The sequence below is a fragment of the Dermochelys coriacea genome, chromosome 11 (genome assembly GCF_009764565.3).
Source record: "Dermochelys coriacea isolate rDerCor1 chromosome 11, rDerCor1.pri.v4, whole genome shotgun sequence".
NCBI lineage: Eukaryota > Metazoa > Chordata > Testudines > Dermochelyidae > Dermochelys > Dermochelys coriacea.
The window spans coordinates 66408271-66430011 of record NC_050078.2 but is presented as its reverse complement, the minus strand read 5'-3'; the positions used below and the strand labels follow the sequence as shown (position 1 = coordinate 66430011).

The window sequence follows — 21741 nt, the reverse complement described above, 5'->3', positions numbered from 1 at the left end:
CCCCCAAGTCTTCGCTTGATCAGCACTTTCTGGCAGAAGAAGGAAGTGGAGGAGGAGTAAAGGGGGATGTAGGAAGGAGGTCAAGGAGGATGGAAATTGGTGATCTTCCCAACCCTTAAATTAAAAATTCCAGCTTGAAACACAATCCTCTCATAGTGACACATAGGCATGAGTGGGGGTGGGGGAATCAGATTTATTACTTCAGCAGAACTGAAATTCTACCAAGAAAGAGTACAAGTCAATCTGTATTTGAATGTCAACAAGCGATCTGGAACTGTCTTTGTCACATTTCTCTCTCCTTTTCATGTATTAAAAAAAAATGCAGGGGAGGCTTTTAAAATAAGGCACTGAAGTCCCCTGATCTGACGTAGCCCTGACCCTTTATATGCCATTTATAGTCTGAGTGAGAATGACATCCCCCTTACTAACAAACTGTCCAATCCAGCTGCATGTGTCAAGATTGTATTAGGCACTAAGTGAAATATATATATGACCTTTTAGTGTTTTACACATTGGGTCCTCCTCCAAGGCTCTGGGCTGTAGATCATCTTGACCACTGCTCCTTACCCAGGAATCACTTAAGGGTTTTTTGGGGTCCTTTACTTTTTAAAAACAAACAAAATGGCACCAAAGAAGGATGTTAAGAAAGCTGCACCAGCATCAGCACCAGCACCGGCACCGGCACCAGCTCCTGCCCCAGCGCCTGCCCCAGAACCAGCTAAACCCAAAGAACCAGTAATTGATCTGAAGAGCATCAAGGTAAATGGCTGAACTTGTGTGGTCATTGAAAGAGTTCCCAGAACACAAGCTGGAAAACTTAGCAGATCCCTGCAGTAAACATTTGCATTTGTTTGTGGGTGTGAGACAGCAGTGAAATGAATGAGTAACCGGAATGGATTTTCTGATTTATCTGAACTTTTTATGTATTTACATTGCTGGAAATATTGAAGGCATGGCACACATTTTAATGCAAAAGCAAAGCCTGGCAAGTTCAAAAAATTTTTAACCTAGTGGCCAGTATAGCTTTTATCTTGTCAACATCAGCCTGGCTCTGAGTCATTGTCTATTCGGTGAAGCTGCATGTAAGGAATTTTTAATGAAAAAAGACACACACAATTGGATGCATGAAAACTGAATTAGTAAGACTAGAAACTCCACTCCTTCATTCCCACTGTTTCATTGTGACTCATTACTTTGCAACTTTCACTCTGAACTCCTTTCCAAATGTTGTTGTCTCTTTAGTCCTGGGTGCATTTATTTGACAGCTGCTTTGCTTATCCTCCATAAAAGATAACTTTGGCAATTCCATCAATTTCCTTTTAGCTTTGCTACTACAAATATTGATCCTAAAGTAAATGAGATCATGAGGTGGAAAACCTTTAAGGAAAATGTTTCAGTGACTATATTTCTCATCTACATGATTTTGTTCAGAATTTGCTAGTTGCTCCAAAGTGAAACTAACAAACAGGAAAAGTCTCTCAGAGGTTTTTCTTAGATTGCAGATTAATCTGAATTCACGTTTTCTTTGGCTTTTGCATGCTAATATAAAGCTAAGTTGAATGTTGTTGATTCTTTATGTGACACTGAAGAGAACTGTCTGCAAGGAAGAATTCTGTATTTGGGAAAGGGGAGATGGAGAAGAGGAAGGAGATAGATCAACCTGTATCTCTGATCAACATTATAAATAGTCATTCCCCACCTACCTGGGAAGCTTCTTGTCAGATTACCAATTTGGGAAACTCTACATAAGAAATCCTGCCTAATATGGAGAACTGAAGTGTAGAAGATACAGAAACAATTCTGAGAACCCTTCTCATTTTAACCACAAAACCCCATAATGAATTATGTTTAGGTTAACTCAACACATACAGCTTGGTGTTTCCCTGACATTTGACTATTCAGACACTTTCATTGTTATGATCTATTTGTTTATCAAAATCTTTTAAGTTTTCTTTAATTTTCACAGCCTGACCTTATATGTTAAGTCAATATTTTATTTAAAACAATAAAAAAGTGTGAGGATAAAATAATACATACCTACTACATTCCTCAAAATATTGAGTCTGAGTTGATCAATGAAACAAAAATTGAAAGCCTTTTTAAAATACTCAGAATGGTCAGAATAGCGGATGAGAATATAGCACCACCATCTTTGGCAATATTTTCTAAAACTAGATTAAACCTTTCACTTTACAGACATCCAGTTATGAGGAGGAACGTGGGATGGATTTTCTACTAAATTATTTAAGTTGGTTTGATGGCTGCATGTGTCCAGTTCATTAGGAGAAAATAGAATTTTCCACCCCAGCGATCTTAGCTAAACTATCTTTGCATAAGTAGACAATACTGCATTGCCATATAAAAAATGGAAGCTGCACTCTCGGGCACCACAGCAGTTCAGCATGATCCCGTTCTTCACTCATACAGCTCTGTATTAACACTGGAGATAAATAGTTATTGGTAACAAAGCCAGGGCTCTGCGTTTTGATTGATTGGTACTGGTAACACAGTTTGGCTCATTTGTATTCGGTGTTGTTATGTTTTAGAATAAAAGAATTCTATCTTTCCTCCTTGATAAAAAAAAATCCTGACTGCTTATAAAAAGAGACCCTCCTCCTTTTTAAAATAAAAAGACTAATAAGGCAGCATGTATGAGGGAGGTATGTATTATTATTCCCATTTTACAAATGTGGAAACTGAGTCAGAGATGTTAGGTGGCTTTCATAAAGCCGCAGAATGATCCATGTGACAAAAACAGGAATGGATTTAATGTATTTCTATGCCTCAGTTCTGTGCTGTGACCAATAGACTCCACTCCTACAAATGTCTCCCTCTTTTTCTTCCCCTCTAGCCAAGTACTTATGAGTCCTATCACCAAAGAATTTCTCAATCATTAATGTATTTAACTTCTCAAGAACCTCACAGAGGCAGGGAAATATTTCCCTATAACTGAGGCATAGAGAACTTGACTTGGCCAGAGTGACAAGAAGTTTGTAGCAGAGACAGGAATTAAAAACAGGTCCTTTGAGTCAGTCTAGTGCCTTAATCACAAGAACATTCAGCCTCCTTCTAGTTCAACAGCGGAAATGTCAGGAAAAGTGTGGCACCCTTGTCGTTCAAGCTGCTATAATTAAGAATTCCCACCCAGACTCTTAACAGGAGTTTATGAACAACCTGAGCTTCCTACTTTATTGTAAAACTAAGCCCCAAATCAGGAGATACGGCCAAGAAGCAGAGGCTGGCAGATGTTTATTGCTTTTAAAATGCATCAGATACAGTAAGTATTATTTTAAAATGACTCGGGATAAGATTTTCAAAATCTGACTAGTGATTTTTGGGCACCTTATCTGAGACCTCAAAGTGACTTGGCTTTCAGAAAGTGCTGAGCACTCACACTCTCAAAACCCTTTAAGATGGCCTAAACTGGACACCTAAAAATTAAGGCACCCAAAAATCCCTTTTGAAAATCTTGGCACACATTTTACCCCATTCCTTAACCTCAGCAGTCCTTTCATCTTACATTAACTCAGTTAAAGACAAATATGTAGCAGCTCATATGAGCTGTCTGGGGCTGGTGCCAAATTTACTGCTTTCTAGCACCACCTATTGACTACAAAATTGATTAGCATTGATGCTGGTCTAAAACGGAAATATTCCTTAAACTCTGCCCCATTCTTGACTGATAGCAGGTTAGCGTGTGATGACTGAGAGGAGAAAGGTTGGGGGAAAATGGGGGAAGTAGAGTTAGGAAGATGAGGACATACTTTGTTCCAGCTCAGATGTGTGAGGCTCTATTTGTCCCCATGCAGAGAACAAGAAATATTCAGGAGCCCAGTTTCCCCAAACCTTTCGATGATGGAGTTTTATTATAGTTTTTTATTACTACCGCACTTATAATTTTATTATCAGGTGTACAGGTTGATACAGCAAACATAATAGGAATGTATAAGCAAAGGCAGAGATACTGAGTGATGCATGCATATGAGAATTACAAGAGTGTGCACAAAAGGAACCAGTAGTGATTAAGGAAAAGAATGTCAAGTTTTGTCAGTTCCGTAAGAATACCAGTAACCTTGCAGTCATGGATGTGAAGACAGATATTCAGTATTCAATTACTGCAATGGAAGTTAGGAGCCTAAATACTTTTGGGGATCTGGGCCTGGGTGAGTAGAGGTACGTTAGCAGACTCATGCTCTCTCTCTCTTAAGAGGAGAATATATACCTAAAACAGATACAACCAACCAGACATTTGTATCATTTACAGACTGCTTAAATACAAAGAGTAGGCTTCTGCTACATTAAATACTTTCTTTCCTAGCCATTCCAATGAAACAAAGGCTTGAATTGTGGTTTAAGATGTGCAGCATAACATTATGCTTTGCTTATGTGTACACTCATGGGCATGATATTATAGTCTTTGCAGTAGTGGTACTTAAGTTACTTGAAAGGCATTTTGAGCTATCTAAAGTATAACAGGTGCTGGATAAAATCAAATTCTTGTCTTGTATATTATTACACTGCAAAAAATGGAAAAAAATTGTACATATTATAGCTAGTCCTCAAGAAAGTGCAGAACTGCCAACGTGTTGTTTGATATACCCACTGTGCCCAATTTGGCAACCCTCTCCTACCCAAGACAGATTTTGGCCCTCTTTGCAGGTAGGGGGAGTTCTATTTGTGAAGCCTCACCTTCACCTGCCTTAGTGTTCTGACTTAATTATAATTGTAAATGCCCCTCCAGGAGCATCTCAGCAATCAGTAAACCACATGCTGAACTGGTGCCAACCTCAATATTTTTGTATCCAGGTGCTGGAGACAGTGGGCTTGATTCTCCATTTTCTGGCACCCTATGTAATCATTTACATTTGTGCAAAGTGAGTATAAATTGCTACCATTCTCTACAAGCACTCCCTATATAAGGTTCAAGGCAATGGAGAACTAGTCCCAGGATCTCTAATGTCTCAACAGAAAATAAGGCTCTCTGTTGCTATAGCATTATAAATTACATCTGTTTTGGAAACATGGCCTCCCAAACATGACATTATCAGGACTCGGAGTACTTGTGGCACCTTAGAGACTAACAAATTTATTTGAGCATAAGCTTTCGTGAGCTACAGCTCACTTCATCGGATGCATTCACTGTATTTTCCACTGAATGCATCTGATGAAGTGAGCTGTAGCTCACGAAAGCTTATGCTCTAATAAATTTGTTAGTCTCTAAGGTGCCACAAGTACTCCTTTTCTTCAAATAAATGTGTTAGTCTCTAAGGTGCCACAAGTCCTCCTTTTCTTTTTGTGGATACAGACTAACACGGCTGCTATTCTGAAACCTGTCATTATCAGGACTGAAATCCCAGCTTGGTGAGCATTATTAGACTACACATCTTCAATTTTTTAAAAAAAGTCTCCTAGATAACTGGTTACTGCATGATGCATGAGAAAACCGGTTGCATGGATGTGAACTGTGAATTTTTTTTTATAGATGACTCTTAAGATGGTATAAAGTAGTTCTCAAATTTTCTTTATCTCTTGTTGCATTCACTACTCAAGCAGGTCGTCTCTGAATGGATGTTGCCAGGGGTATAACAAGAGAGGTAACTGCTAAATGCATTGACAGAAAGCATCTATGATGGAGAACTTCAGTACATTAACCAGTGGTTAATGTGATCGCAAATGCCAGTTGCATGAGAGAGAGTACATTGCAGACTCACTACTTTTGGTGCTGCAGATTACGGAACTGGAATGTTAATAATAGTTCAGGATTTCCTTTGCAATTAGTAGATTCTGGACTCTTTGTCCAGGTCCTCAACAAAGACCCGATCCAATGCCCACTGAAGTCTATGAAAACAAATGCCACGGACTCAGTTATATATTGGATCAGACCACTAGTGCCTAGTGCTACTTGCAGGGATTTGGTGGGGGGGGATGTTCAAAGGTGAATAAGACACTTTTGAACTCCCCAATCCTATGCTAGCTCCACACCAAATCAGTCCCATAATACAAGTCTGACCAAGGGGATGCTGCAGCACATAGGGACCACTGTGGGGTAGGGAAGACTCAGTCATGCCCTTTCCCACACCCACAAACCAGGCTATAACTGCTTTATACCCACTGAGGATTCTCTATGCCAGCTTTAAGTCTGGTTTGTACTAGTAGCGCTGGACAAAGTGGCCTTAATGCGGAGGATAACCTGGACATCAGAATCAAATAGATTCTGAAATCCCGTCATGTGAAAAACAAAGTTCACTGCTGGTGATATGTTGAAGACTACCTAGTTTTGCCAAAACAAAAGTTTATCTGACAATATTTTCTTTTTTTGGGGGGGGGAGGCGAGTTCAACTCAGATTTTTCATAATTTCATCTGTGCAAGGAGCCTCCCGTTGGTGAAACTTGGCTTTACTTGTAGCAAATCTCTCATTCCCATGTTTGCTAACCTGAAAAACTGTTTGAAAAGTAGTTTGTGCCATGATGCAAAATTTGCATACTTCAGTGGTGTTTAAAACAAGAGAATAGTACAAATTGTGAACTTCTGAAGACATTTATCACAATTTTTTGCCAGGAATAATAGAAATTAAGGCAAATTACACAACGGGCTAAATTGTCCAAAACTCAAAATAGCCTGTTTTGCTGATAATAGCAATTAAAGCAAAGAAGAAAAAATCAGTAGTTTGAAACAGCTCCACTCACTGGAATATTACTGTAACACCCTTTGTGAGAGAAGCTAAAAGAATGAGCTGAGCTCACATAAGCTAGTTAAAGGAAGGTTACTTATTTAGCTAATGAGCAATAAAGAAACAAGTAATCTGTAAGGAGATATGAAATAGCCAGCTAGAAATTCTCCATCAACTTCCCTGATGTTATATTTGGATCTTACACTAGATACCAAAGAGCAACTTTCAACTGTCTGGCTTATTACACAGGACAGCTGGCTGGGGAAATGAAGATTTTAAAGATTTTCACATCCCAAACGGGGACAAAAAACAAAAATCTCAAAAGTTTTCACAAACTGAAAATCCGGAGGGGGAAAAAGAAAGATTTGTTTCAAATCTGACTTTAAAAAAAGTTATATTCGAATCAGCTTACATTTTGAATTACAAAGCCATTTTGAATGGGAAAGTTGGAATTTTTCATTCTGAAAATGTCAAAACAAACCATGTCAGCTATTTTTTCAAAATGTTTACAAGTCAAGAAATAGATCAAACGTGAATCTTTCCCATGATAAGTTTCGGTTTCAACAAACCAGCATTTTCTGACACAAATTTTTTTGTCAACAAATTCCCAACCAGCTCTATTACACAGTACTTTAATGTCAAGCAGCAATAGCTCAAGTAACGTTAATATACTAACATGACCGCTGGGAGGCATATTAAAACAACGAATCCATTTGAGACTATCACTAGATGTCAACAGCATTGAATTTCCTACTAACATCCTCTAGATTTTCATGCTGTGCCAAATGCAATTAGAAAAGGGACATTTTTACAAATTAGCCCAAATGAATGCTACTTCCCTCTGGAAAGCTAATGGAATCTGTGCAAAATGATACCATCAACACTGCAGCTGTACCACATTTCACTTGCAGGCATTTTAGGACTGCAAATGAATTAATCAGTTAGCTTCATCCAAAAGTTGCTCCATAACTGCCAAGTATTATAATATGCAGTGTTGTTGTAGCCATGTCGGTATTGTAATGTATTTCTGACTTTGCACGCAAAGACTTTAAAAAATAAATTCATCTGTACTTAAGTCCATTAGATTTAAGGATGCATCTGACCTTTTATATTTATAGAGGCAAACCTGATGATATAATCAGATGAATTCATTTTTATTTCCTTCTTTTATTGTATTACCAGGGACTTGTTATAAACCAGAACCTTTGTTCCTTTGGCATTAATCTGCTCCTGAGGTTTATTCCCCAAATAAAAGATAGAGAGTTAAATCCATTGGGCCTAATTCTCCTCTCCCTTGAACTGGTGATGAGAAGTAAATGAGAAGCAACTCCACTGAAGTCAACAGAGTTATGCCAGTTTGATACCAGTCTATCTGCGAGGAGAATCAGATCCCTGCTCTTTAGTGAGGCTACTGTGGCTTCAGTAAGGCGTGTAGTCTTCTGTGTATCTGCCAATTAGGTGCAGTGGAAAGGATAGTAGTTGCAGTTACACCAGTTAGTGTCAAACTTTACTGGTAATCGGTTACCATGCTGCAGGGCATTAGCAGATTGCCACCTGATGTCCAGTGAAATTTCCCCCCACCCCCACCCCCGATATATGATGTTGAACAATAAATATATTCTGAGGGCTTTAGAACTTCCTCCGAGACATCTAGTATACGGTAGACCATTGCCAGACACATGGCATTTTGAACTACAATGAGGGACCGCCTATCAAGTCCTGTTCTAGTGATTTCAATGTCTCAGAGTTTTATGAGTTGGTTTCTCCACACCTTAACACTCCTGGAATCAATGAAATCATTCTGGTGGAAAACCAATGTCACCGGTGGCCCTTGGACCTCATTGTTATTTGTCTTGTATTAGGCCTGGTCTATACTAGAAAATTAGATTTCAGAGGTCTGAAATCCACACCCTTGAGCAGTATAGTTAAGCTGACCAAAGTCCCCATGTAGACAGTGTTAAATTGAGAGAAGAATTCTTCCACTGACCTAGGTACCACCTCTTGGGGAGACGGGTTACCTATGCCATCAGGAAAACCCCTCCCGTCAGCGCAGATAGTGTCTACTCTAAAGGACTACAGCAGTGCAGCTTCAGTGTTTCCAGTGTAGACCAGCCCTTAGTTTCTAGCAGCCTCAATCAGGGCTCCTTTGTGCTAGGCACTGTATGTCAATATAACAAAGAGATGGACCCTGCCCCAAAAAATGGGGGAAACGCAGGAGGAGAAGATGAACTCTCCACATACAAAGATATTAGCCTCAGCCTCCAGGGCCTTTCACCTTGTGCAGGCATTTATCTCTGTTAAAAGTGAATGTAAAGCAAGTGCTACCAGATCAAAAATGGTAATGTTTCTCCCTCAATTTGCACTAGTGTAAATGGCTTTGCACAGTAGCAGGCCTTGGGGCATCAGGTTCCCTGCTTTCATGCCAATAGTCATTTTTTATTCCTAGGAAGTCAGAAAAAAGCAAACCCTGCAAATATGCTACTTAGCAGCCACTGTGCCTGTAGAGAATATCATAGACATTAGGGATGAAAATGGCCTATTTTGCACTGGTGTAGCTCATCTGTCCACACCCCTTGGCCAGTTAAGGTTTGTTCCTACAGCACTTTGTCCAATCTGGATTTAAAATTATTTAAGTGGTTAGGCTCCCATTGTGCCTTGGTGAGGGTATTTCCCAATCTAACAGACCTCAGTGTTAGGACTTCCCTTTGTTCTTTTTCATGCACTACAACTCCCTCCTATCCTCTTATAACACTGCACCAATGGTTCTTGACCTTTTCTATGCTCCATCCCCCTTTGAATTCCCACTCTCTCAATTTGGGATCTAGTCAGGATCCCACATTGGAGTGGGTGATCACAAACCTCAGGTTGAGAACCCCTGACCTAAACAGTGTCATTCCCTTTTTTGGTGTTAAAATCCTCTAACTGCATCTAGACAGTTATCAGATTTGAGGACTTCAATAACTTAGACATAAGTTCGGGATTTGTTACAGGAGTGGGTGGGTGAGATTCTGTGGTCTGTGTTGTGCAGGAGATCAGACTAGATGATCATAATGGTCCCTTCTGACCTTAAAATCTATGATTCTATGATCTATTTACTTATTATTATTGTTGAGTAAGTGACCACAATTCAGTTCCTTTGATCTCTCCATACATTGCAATCCCTCCAGCCATTCATTATTTTTGTTGTTTTCTAAATTTCCCTGCAATGTGAGTATCTTCCCATGGGTCCTATAGTCATCACTTAGTCTGACAATACAGAAAGAGTTATTCATGAAAGTTCTGATCTATCAAAAGCCAGAGAACATTTTGCAAATCTTACCAAACATCACTGACAAAATTTGAAACAGGACCACAGAGCATGTTAAATGAAGAGAAATAAACTAAAAATCAATGCTGAATTTGTTTTAATATGTTCTTGCAATATTTTCACGCTGAAGGCCACATTCCATTGCCCTTCCCCACATGGAGAAGCATCTTACTCCTGGAGCAGTCTGATTAAAGTCAGGGGAATTGACCCTAGCATTACTCAGTATAAGTAAAGATATCAGAATCTGTCTCTAAATCTAAAATATTGCGTAGTTCATTTTAATCTAGAATCTGTAACAATATGGGGAATGTCTCTGGCATATCTATATTTCCCCTTCTGAACCAAAGCCTATTGAAGTCAGTGAGAGTCTGTTCATTGACTTGAAGGGGCTTTGGATCAGACCCTTATTGCAGACATATATCAATCCATGCAGTTCAGCAGCATTCTTCAGAGTCCATCAAAGCCAATCCAGTAGTCAGTTCCGTAAAATGCCACCCTTATGCTCTATTGATCTGATTGCAGGATCAATGATTACATGTGCATCCATCCCCTCTTCACATAACTCCCAACCTCTGGAAGTAGAATAGATTGAAAATAAAATGCAATATGAAAATTTATGTCGAAAATATTTTAGTTTTCATCAAAAATATTTTTGGATGAAGTTTTTAGATCAGGTCAGAAAATGCAATGTTTTCATTCATATTTTCACTGAAAAAACACTCCATGTTTTCCTATAGCAAAAATTTTTTCAGTGGAACATTTTCCAGCCAACTCTGCTAGGCAGTGAAGGGCTAAAATGGGACTGAAATTTACATTCCATAAGCAGCAACACGCTGCATTGAGACTAGCTGAAATAACCCACTGAGTAATATTTAGAGGTGGTAATAATCTTTTAAAAGTTCCCATTCTCCCCACACACACCTGCCCCATCCGCATTAACCAATCAGAATCTACACCTAAGCTCTGTTCACAGCGTTCTCACTTCTTCTGCCACATCCTCAGCCGGTGTGAATCAGTGTAGCTCCACCTCAGAGATACGCCAGTTTACAACCGCCGGGGATCTGACAGCATCTCAATGCATCAGAAAACTGGGCTAAGCGAAACATCTGAAGACGTGAGGGTTTTACCCACGAAAGCTTATGCTCAAATAAATCTGTTAGTCTTTAAGGTTTTATCGGACTTCTAAACAAGTGCATCAGCCCAGTGTACGAGGGCAATCCAACCTCCACACTTGGGATTCACAGAGCTGATTGGCCGTGGGTTGATCATGCAAATGAGCTCCCCATAATCCAAACACTACTACTATCTATCCTGAATACGTCCCTGCCCCCCCGCACTGATATAAAATAAATAAATAATATACCATAATAATTCATAACAACACACTTCTCATGTTCAGGAAACTTTTCAGACACAAAGTCACACTCATCATTAATGTAACTAACTCAGTCCCCAGTGAAAAAAGGCAAATACCTTTACCACATTTTATAGGTGGAAAAGCAGAGGCAGAGAAAGTTCAATGGACTTGCTCAGTGACACACAGCAGGTTAGAGTGAGAGTCAGGATTTGAATTCAGAGCATTGGGTCCCATTTGTCCAATAACTTTATCCACAGGCCCTCCCATGAGGTGAAGGGAGAGCTTCAGAGCTAAATTTCCTGGCTTTTTAGGACACCTCATACCTTGAATTCGGAGGTGTGGGCTAGTCTTTCCTCTGGTTACTGGATGCAGTCACCAGGGTGACTAGACCTGTGCCACTTACCACTACTTCCCAGTACACATCTGGGACTGCTCCACTGGCTAGCCTGCCATGAGGGCCTCTCCTCTCCTGTCCATTCTCCATCCCACCATTTACAGAAACTCTACTCAGACCCCCATCCCGATCCCTGGGAAAAGTATGTTAATTCCCCCTGCAGTACAACAAAATCTTCCTGAGCTCCCCTCATTCCCATCAGCAGCAGACCCTCTTCCCTTGCCCCACAAGGGAACTATACAATTTGCTTTCTGGTGCTCCTCCTGGACAGATGGAGGGATTCCTGCCCCCATTCAGTGGTGGAGGCTCCAATCCATCACTGCTTCCGTGGGTGGGTGGAATCTCATCTGGTTGATTTTTCCCCCTTGTCTTTTCTTTCCTCACGCTCTCAAGCATCATTTTCCACACACAGCCGAAGACGTTGGGAGAACCTTCGGCCTGATGTCACCCTTATCTAGCTTTGAAATAAAACTATCAGTTGGGAAATATAATTTTAGGGGTTTAGGGTCACATACCACTTAATGTTTTCTTCATGCCCAACAGATATCAACGAGCCAGAGAAAAATAAATCATCTAGTCTGCCCATTCCCTACATATTAGTGGGTCAGGCAACATACTATACATGTCCATCACATCCTGTAATGTCGTTAGGAAGGGGTTAGTATAGCCATGCAAGCCCCACCCTGGCTTCACTCTGCTGTGCATAAAGAAGTCCTGTGGAACACAGACCTCAACAGAAGAAGAGACTGGGAAATCTGTAGGGCCTCAAAAATGAATTACTCATTGGCATGCAAACTATTAACTTCAATTACAGCCTCAGCAATAGAGAGAGTCCAAACATTCTGATAATTTTTCCATTAAAAATGTTTATTAAGATCCTGGGCTCAGTAAGTCAAGTCAACCTTTAAAGGGAAGACAGGACGGATCAGCTAGTCATTCAGAATGAATATTTACATTGTTAACGTCAGAACTAAACCAGTAATTGTCCTACAGACCAGCCCTCTTTTCACATCATAACGGCCATCTGCAGCACCACACTGGCATAAGAAAGGCCTGATCCAAAGCCAGCTGAAGTCACTAGGAGTCTTTCCATTGATTTCAATGGGCTTTGGAACAGGCACCAAGTCTGCTGGCTGGAAAACCTCAGCCAGTTCAAGTACGCACAGCTTCCTGGAGGGTCAAGAATCTGTACGTGAAAATGTAAAGCCAGCCAGATGGACAAACACAGAGCTCCTCCCTCTCTGTGGCTGACTTTATAGCCTGTGGAACAAATACGAGCTCCTTAGAAAGAGGAGCCCCAAGTAGATTGAGAAAGAATATTTCTTCTTTACGTTACAGCTCTAGAAAGTGCTGACAAGATTCAAACCTCATTGAATCTTGTCACTCCCTGCCCCTTTCTGGCCACCTAAAAATAGCCCCAGTAAAATGTCTGTCAAGAAATGGATCTCTCTCTTTGCCCTAAGAAAGCTAAAGAACTCTACAAGGGGAGTGGCCGTTTCATTCTGACACTCGAGCTGGTTGTGATGTCACACCCTTCACATATATAAGAAGAAGAAAAGCGAGGGAGGAAGGACCACTCTCTCAGGGACTCAAGAAGCCCTCGGCCAATTCCTCCAGCCCGTCTGCTCTTCTTCTTTTCCAACCATCTCAATCATGGTGGGTCCACAGGAAAGATAATTCTTAATAGTGAGCCAATCATTTTAATCCATGTATCTAGCTTCTAGTTTGGGTTAGTTGTAGGAGGAAAGAAGGCCAAGCAGGAACCTCTAAAGTTTTAGTTTGGCCTTGGGAGAAAAATGAAGCTTAATGGATTCTGCTAGGCTGTCCAGTTGGTCTCATCTCTTGCACTGGTTAGTGGTAGCAGTGTAGTTCCTATAATTTTACACTGAATAGATAATATTGCAGCATTCTATGCTAATTTTTTTGTATATGATGCACTCTGATGTGGTTGCAAAGGAACCATATAATACATTATTACCTTAGGAACAAAGTGCTGATAAACAACTAATTTAAAAACAAGGAGGCTTTAATGTATAGGTTTATTTGTTATCCTAATGTTGAGCTGCTGGTTAAGCAATGAAACTTCAAATGATCTTAATGTTGTATGTCTGTAGTAAAATGATAAATGGCCTGGAAGCACATTAACAACTTCTCTGTTTGTTAAGAGACACTTGATTCATTGCTTAAGCTGCAGCCCTGGTTTAGCCCTAGATATACATTTCAACAGTATCTTTAAATAGTCTTAAGATGCTTTAAAAAAAAATAAAAAAAAAACCCAAGCAGACACTTACTAATATGACTTGTCATGGCTTAGTTACATTCGGCAGGACACGGATGCTAGAACTCTCAGCTACCTTGTGCTATTTTCTTTCTTCTGTCAATGCATTTTCAACAGTACTAGTTCTCTTTTTCTCTCTCTTTTTCCCCTCCCAACTGCAGTCCTTCAGTGCTGACCAGGTTGCCGGTAAGTGGAACAGGAATTTAACTGCCGTAGTACTGAGGTAATAGACTACCAAATACTAGACGTTCCCTAGTCTAACCAGAACTTTCTCCATTACTAGCCCTGTTGGTATTCGAGCTACTCCTGAGAATTGGAAAAATAAGCTCATTTTTTGGCTCTTTGAAAGATGATTCATGGAGGTAGTTGGATGCTTTAAAATCCAACAGGTCCCCCGCCCCCTTTTTTTAAAAGCTATTTTTGTGATTGATTTCTTTCCAACAGATCGAGTTCTCCAAGGAGCAGCAGGATGGTAAGTCACAAGACAGCCAATAATATATCTGCACATGCATTCTGATAAAGTTTAACCTTAAGGAAGACAGATCTTCAGCTGATATAAATCAGTATAGAACCACTGATGACACAGGAGTCATGCTGACTTATACCAGCTAAGGATCTGACTCTAGATTTCCAGGTCACTTATTTGAATGCTTACATTCTACCTAATCTGCCAGGTACATGGATCCAAGAGGACCTCTGATATTGCCACCTGTATCTGGTACATCTTCTTCAAAGTGTGTCATTGATGTGTCAAATGGATGCTGAGAAGCAGTTTTTAATCATAGGGAACTAGGCTGACACCATGAGAAGGGAAAAGCGAAGCTGAAAAATTAACTTACTGCAGTTACACAGGATTGTTATTTACATTAATGGAAGATTAAAAAGCTCTATGAAATACCTGCTTGTCACTCTTGGCTGGGAGATGATACGGGGGAAAAAGAGAGCTATATTGCTGTAAATATACTTATGAAGCATGTAAATAGTTAGCAAATTATTCATGTATACTGGTGCGTATAATAATCTGGATGTATTGCTATCCTATGCTTGCTGCTGTATTTCCTGCTTCTATATCAGTAGCTAGCAAGGTACAGGATTATTCAGTTAAACCTGTAGTCTTCCTAAACAGGTCTGGCTCAAATCCCGAAGTTTTAGAAATTCCCCTTTGAAGAGCCTAAAATCTGCTCCAGGAGTGTTTATTAAATATCCTAATGGACACATTTTTGTTAAGTTACATAGTATAATGTAGGCTAACAACAGCAAAAACCCAGTACAAAATGAATTTGATCCCTGCTGTGAATACCTTCTGTTTTGAGGTGAGGTACAAAGGATCAACTAGAAATCAAAAGTGACAGAAAGGGAAAATTCATCAGAGCTTTCAGCTAAAAAGACAGACCTAAATCATGAAGTCTCAATCTGAACTTCCAGGGTCTGATTCTACTCTCGGTAAAACCAGAGTTAAATGAGAGTAACTATCAAAGTCATCTGAGTTACATCAGCATGAGATCAGAACTATGCCCCCAGGTTCCAAACACTCCTGATCATTAAGTGGGTTGATCTGCACTCATTCCTAATTATAACTAGGGTACTTTCACAAAGTGGTTGGGAATGGTTATGGAAAAACTGTGTCAACTAGAATGCTTGTGTATAACAAAGCAGCAGCTTTTCCAGCCTCCATCCTGCTATTTCAAAGTAGCCAGCTGTTGCAAAGTTGTGATGACTGATCCAAGTAATGGAGCAATTAAAGGCCATTTGGGAAACAGAAGAACTCACTTGGAATACATTAACCCTACCCATTACAACTATTCAGGCATATTACAGAATCAGCAGCTGAGCATAACACTGTTCAGGGCCAGATTTTGGACTTGCTTACACCAGTATAAATCAGGACTGGCTCCACAGAATTCAAGGGAGGAACACTGCGTGGGTCAGGGGGTGGGGAAGTGTCAGTGAGAGACTATAATTGGGCCCTTTTTACTGAACTGGGAAGCTGCATCAATGAATAGTAAACCCTTTTTGAATTTAAAAAAAAAATCAAGAGAGGAAAAAAGTCAGTCTTGGAACACTCTGTGTGTTCTTGCTAATGGCAAAAAAAGAGTCACGTTTTAAACTTAGCTCTGGATAAATATCTTTAACACATGCAAGATGAAGGACCAGATCAGCTGGCATAAATCGGTCAAGTTCCATTGACTTCCATCTCTTGGAAACAGCCAATACAAAGTCTGTTGATTGCAAGATGCTGTTTTGAACAACTCTAAAAGGCCCAAATTGTATAGCCTGCTGTAAAAGGGGAGTAAGGGGAGAGGGCTAGCAGCAATGTGTTGTAGGTCTCAACACATCAGCAGTAAGGGGATTAATTCCAGACGTGTTATATTACAGTCTAGCAGAGCCACATAGTACATCAGCAGTTTTACTTGGTGGCAAGACTCCTCCAGGCAGACTGTATGTGGAGCTAGCACAAAATATATCAGTTTCATGTGTTCCCCAGAAAGATGAATGAAGACATAATTTGGCACTTGGCTTATTGACCTAAATCTATCCCAAGGCAGAAAGAACAGCCACCTATATACAGTACAATTGATGCCTTCCTCCAAAAAGCATTTTCAAAATGAATAAGCTGCTATAGTGAAATACACAATTAGTCCACATTGCACTTAACACATAGGATGGTCAAACTTTTTGCTGTTAAATTACAGTAGATCTATAACACAGAAGATGCGTTCTTGACAAAACAAAGTCAACTGAGATGGATCTTTAGCTAAGTTCTTTATCCCAATGCTATTAAAGTACAAAATAAAGGTTATTAAAGTGGAGTATAGCAGATGAAAATGAAGACTGAGAATGCTGTGAACAGGATTTTTCACATTAATTTTTAATGGAAAAAGTGTTGGTGTTCCAAAGTCTCAACTGGCAATTGGAAAATAAATGGACACTTGTCATCTCGGGGCAGATTTGATTCAGTCAGAATGTACTGGCATGAAAAACTATCCAAGGGCTGCCAAAGAAAGAAAGAAAGACTCCTTGGGTATCTGTTATATGGGAATGACCCGCCCAGGATGGGTGCGATAGAATATGAAATGACAGATGTGGAGAGACGTTTCATAGCAATACAACATTGTGAGAGAAGGCAAAGGGTAAAATTCAGATGTGTCAGATTTCATGTTAACAGCCATACTGCTGAATCACAGCCTGTGTTCTTCAAAGCAGACAGAGCTCTTGTACTGCAAGGAGCTTTTGCAAAAGGTTTTCATCCCCTTGGTGAAATAAAATCAAATAGAGTATTCAAGAACTTTTTACCTTCTATTGATTGGCTGTTTTTAAAAAACTTGTTCATGAATGGAGACATTTATAGCCAGCTTATCTTCCTTGGCACTTAAGGTAACCACATGGGACAATTACAAAACTACTTTTGGCTATTAGAACCAGGAAAGAGATGAAGGGTGGTCAGAAGAAGGTTAAAAATAGTGATACTAGCATGTCATAGGATGTGAAGTTTTGCTTGAGACCATAGGCCAAAGTCTCTGTGGCCTAACTCCATTGACTTCAGTGGTGTTACACTAGCAGAGAATCTAGCACCATGTCTTGGTCAATACTGGCTAGTTAATACTGAGCTGCCCATCTCATCTAACCCTCTCATTTTCTCCTTGCAGACTACAAGGATGCTTTCCTCCTCTTTGACAGGACAGGTGAAGGCAAGATCATCTTAAGCCAGGTTGGTGACATCATCCGTGCTCTAGGACAGAACCCTACAAATGATGAGATCAAGAAGATCCTGGGCAACCCCAGCAAGGAAGGTAACTATCCTACAGTCTGTAGGTGCCTAATGAGGAAATACCTCCCCAGATAGTTAGGGAATGGCACTGGTTACAATGGATGGGGGTGGCAGCTGTCATTCTGCTAGTTGGGTAAGAAAACCTCTTCACCAGAAAAACGTGAATTGTTCCTAGATCTGTTTGAGGAGGAAGGTGGGGAGTAGATTTACACAGGGGGATGGGGTAAGCATTCTGATTTAGGCTTTGAGGAGAATCCATTTTTGATCATTTGGATACCAGATTGCAGTAGGTGTAACCCACTGGCGATTATGTGTTCCAGGCCCCACTCTCCGTCCGATCACAGAGTATAGAAGTCTGTTACAGCCCCAGCTATAGAGCTTTACCTTAAGCTTTACCTCATGCTTTTAGCTCTGATGGTTCTCCAATTCAGTGCCTGGTGTGTCGGCCAAGATGGAGGCCCTCACAGGGGCATAGGGCTAGATAGCCAGCATAACCCTGCTGATTTCAGTGGTTGACTTACACCAACTGAGGAGCTGGCATGTGGAGTTTAACATGGAAATGGTGAGTCTTATTTTAACCAGCACTCAGTGAAATGGCACATTTCTTTTGTTAGGCGTTTCTGTTGGCATTGCTCACTTCACAAAGATAAAGGCAACAGTGAACATGAAAGGCCGTCTCGATTTATTAATAGCCTGGCTTAAGGTATCATTTAGGTTACATTAAATCTCACAGTGCTTTTAAATTACTTTAGCAATAAAAGATAGTGACTTAAAGTGAAATAGTAGAACAGTTTCTATTACATTACTGTATTCAAATGCTCAAAACTCTTGGATAAACAGCCATCCACTATGTTTCACCTCCGTCCACATGTTTTAAAGTTTGGGCAAAAATCTCTATATTGCAGCTATGCTTTAATTAAAATCCACTTGATGTGGGCCTCACTGAGGACTAGTGCTTCTGCTTGGTTTGAAAAGAGATTGGGTTTAATTTGCTAATGTTGTGAGAAATTTAAAATGATGTCTTGAGCGTAAACTTAAGTAGATGTGCTGTGTAAGTGCATGTTCATAAGACTTTTTTAAATTAACAAGCTCTGGTAGCAAAGCCAGCAGAATCTGTAATATAGGCCTTTAAATCCCCACCTTAGCCCTGCTGCCAGAGCCAGGCTCTGTCAGGGATTTAAAGGGCCTGGTGCTCCGGCACTGCGGGGAGCCCCGGTCCCTTTAAAGCGCCATCAGAGTCCTGCTACCGCTACCAGTAAGGGCGGCAGGGCTCTGATGCGGATTTAAAGGGCCCGGTGTTCCGGCCGCTGCGGGGAGCTCCGGCCGCTGCGGGGAGCCCCGGCCCTTTTAAATCGCCTCTGGCAGCAGGGCTTTGGCAGCCTTTAAAGGGCCTGGGGCTCCCCGTAGTGGCAGGACTCTGGGGGCCTTTAAAGTGCCACCAGAGCTGTGGCAGTGGGGCTCAGGTGGGGGCTCCCCGCAGTGGCCGGAGCACTGGGCCCTTTAAATCCCTGCCGGAGCCCTGCTGCCGGAGCTGGGCTCCGGCAGGGATTTAAAGGGCCTGGTGCTCTGGCCGCTGCAGGGAGCCCCTGGCCCTTTAAATCACCTCTGGCAGCAGGGCTTGGGCAGTGCTTTAAAGGGCCCGGGACTCCCCGCAGTGGCAGGACCCCGGGGGCCTTTAAAGCACTGCCGAAGCCTGGCTGCTGGAGCGGGCTCCGGCAGGGATTTAAAGGGGCCGGTGCTCCCCGCAGTGGTAGGAGCACTGGGCCCTTTAAATCACCACTAGGGAAGCCGGTGCAGCATGGCGTACTGGCTCTTGCCGATACATTGGACCGGACTGGCTTATTTTCACCTCTGGGGTTGGGGTATGAAGTGGCTTTAAGCCACCTTTGCACCCCAGCCCCCCCCAGTCTTGAGCTGATCTGGGGTCTGGAGAGGTCTCTGGCATAATTTAGACAACCCTGTGGGGCCTGTGTAAATTACAGTTGCCCTATCAATTGCAGCGCTGCCCAGAATCTTCACAGTACTGAGTCCTGCAGCCCTGCTCCCAGAAAACTCTTCCTGCCCACGCCAAAATCCACCACTGGCTGGAAACCTTCCATTCCAAAAGAATAATACCTTTAAAAAAGTGAAAGGAAGGGTGGAACAGTGGTCTTAACAAACAGCAGACTGTAACCTTAACTGGAACTTCCATGATAGTAACAACTAGAATCCATATGGCAGTTGGATTGTTAAAGGCATGGGGAAAGAAACAGGATTAAAGCCGATAGAGGGAATGCGGAAAGAAGGAATGCTTGAGATGGGAGGGCCTTTCTTATTCCAGCATGTAGATTCAGGAGAATTCTATGGAATGGCTTTGTCTCCTGTAGTGTTATAATAACTAAACACTTTCTTTCAGAGATGAATGCCAAGAAAATTACATTTGAAGAATTCCTGCCCATGATGCAGGCTGCTGCCAACAACAAGGAACAGGGTTCCTTTGAAGACTTCGTTGAAGGTCTGCGTGTCTTTGACAAGGAGGGCAACGGCACAGTCATGGGTGCTGAACTCCGTCATGTACTGGCCACTCTGGGTAAGGGATTTTCATTTCAGCGAGGGACTCAGAAAAGCTAGAATTGTTTAGAGGGCATAAGACAGAGAGGGAAGGGGTGTTACAATCAGTGCTGAGACAGGCATAGGACTACACAGCTAGACTAGCGAGTATTCTACAGTAAATGGTAGCATAAAAGGACAGAAGATGAACAACCCAGTCTAGAGTCTAAGGCAAAAATATTTTACTATTTCGAGGCTCAGTTTAAGAGATTATAAAAAAAAAAAAAAAAGAGACACGAGACAATGCTGTCGATTTCAGGGACAAAATGTTATTTGGCCAATGGCAGAGGCTTCCACATCTTGTTGAATAGTGAGTACACTCTTTCTGAGAGTTTGGATGGAGACCTTACAAGGAAAGGGGGGGAAGGAGAGAAACAAAACAAAACATTTTTGAGGATAGAAGGAACTCATGATAACTGACCAAAGAGGCTGGAATGGATGCAAGTTTAACATGATTTCTGAGAGTCTATGGAATGTGGAAACCAACCCAATTCTGTCTGTGCTTCAGGGGAGAAGATGACGGAGGAAGAAGTAGACGAACTGCTAAAAGGACAGGAAGACTCTAATGGTTGCATCAACTATGAGGGTAGGTATTAACAGTCAATAACCTCAGCACTGTCTTCTGCTGTACATTTGCGACTTCTTTCAGAAAACTACATAACTGATTGTTTTTAATGGTGAAATCCTTTATGCCAATAATCAGTAAGTGAGTCAATGAGCCTTCTAGATACATCAGTTAGACAAGGTATAATGAAAAGGGTTACTCCAAAAGACAGCTTGTTAGCAGTGATTGCTAAATGGTTGCACTCAACATGCTCAGCCAGAAATCAGGATATGAAAATAAAGGGCTAAAATTCAGCCATGGCATAAATTGCTTCTGTTTGGTCCAAGACTAAACTTGGCCTAGAGTTTCTTACTTAGGAAGAGTCTAACTAAGTACAGTTAACCAAAGCCAGTGCTTCGAGACAACTCTTGATTTGGCACTTATTCAGATGTGTCACGGTGTAGTGGGAGGGGAGTTTGACTTGCACAGCATTGAAGACTAAAATAGATTGTAATAAAATTATCAGCAGCTCAATCTGATTAGTACTATATTTTATCTTAAAAGAAATAGAGCATTAGTGCCTTGCGCTCCTCAAAACTGTTTAATCTGTGAAATACCTTTAAAATAACACTCCCCCACCCCACTAATTCTCTATCAAATCTGCATTATTCCACAGCATTTGTAAAACACATCATGTCTCTTTAAATGGATTTCACAAAATATAAATACGGTATGTCCCTCTGATTTGCATGTTTTACCTTTCCCTTAGGCGCTTTGTTTAGTGGCTTTCCATCTGCATGCAGCCGGCAGTAATGGATAGTGGTTCCCAAGT

The 21741-nt window shown here is 41.1% G+C and overlaps 1 protein-coding gene across 1 annotated transcript; it reads left to right on the top strand.

The window, feature by feature from the left end:
- Positions 1-473: 473 nt before the first annotated feature.
- Positions 474-21637, top strand: MYL1 (myosin light chain 1). The gene is made up of 6 exons (XM_038421893.2): positions 474-759; positions 14452-14479; positions 17655-17798; positions 20172-20345; positions 20874-20951; positions 21586-21637. The coding sequence occupies exons 1-6, from the start codon at positions 622-624 to the stop codon at positions 21612-21614; spliced, it is 591 nt and encodes a 196-aa protein (XP_038277821.1). The 5' UTR covers positions 474-621; the 3' UTR covers positions 21615-21637.
- The last annotated feature ends 104 nt before the right edge of the window (positions 21638-21741 follow it).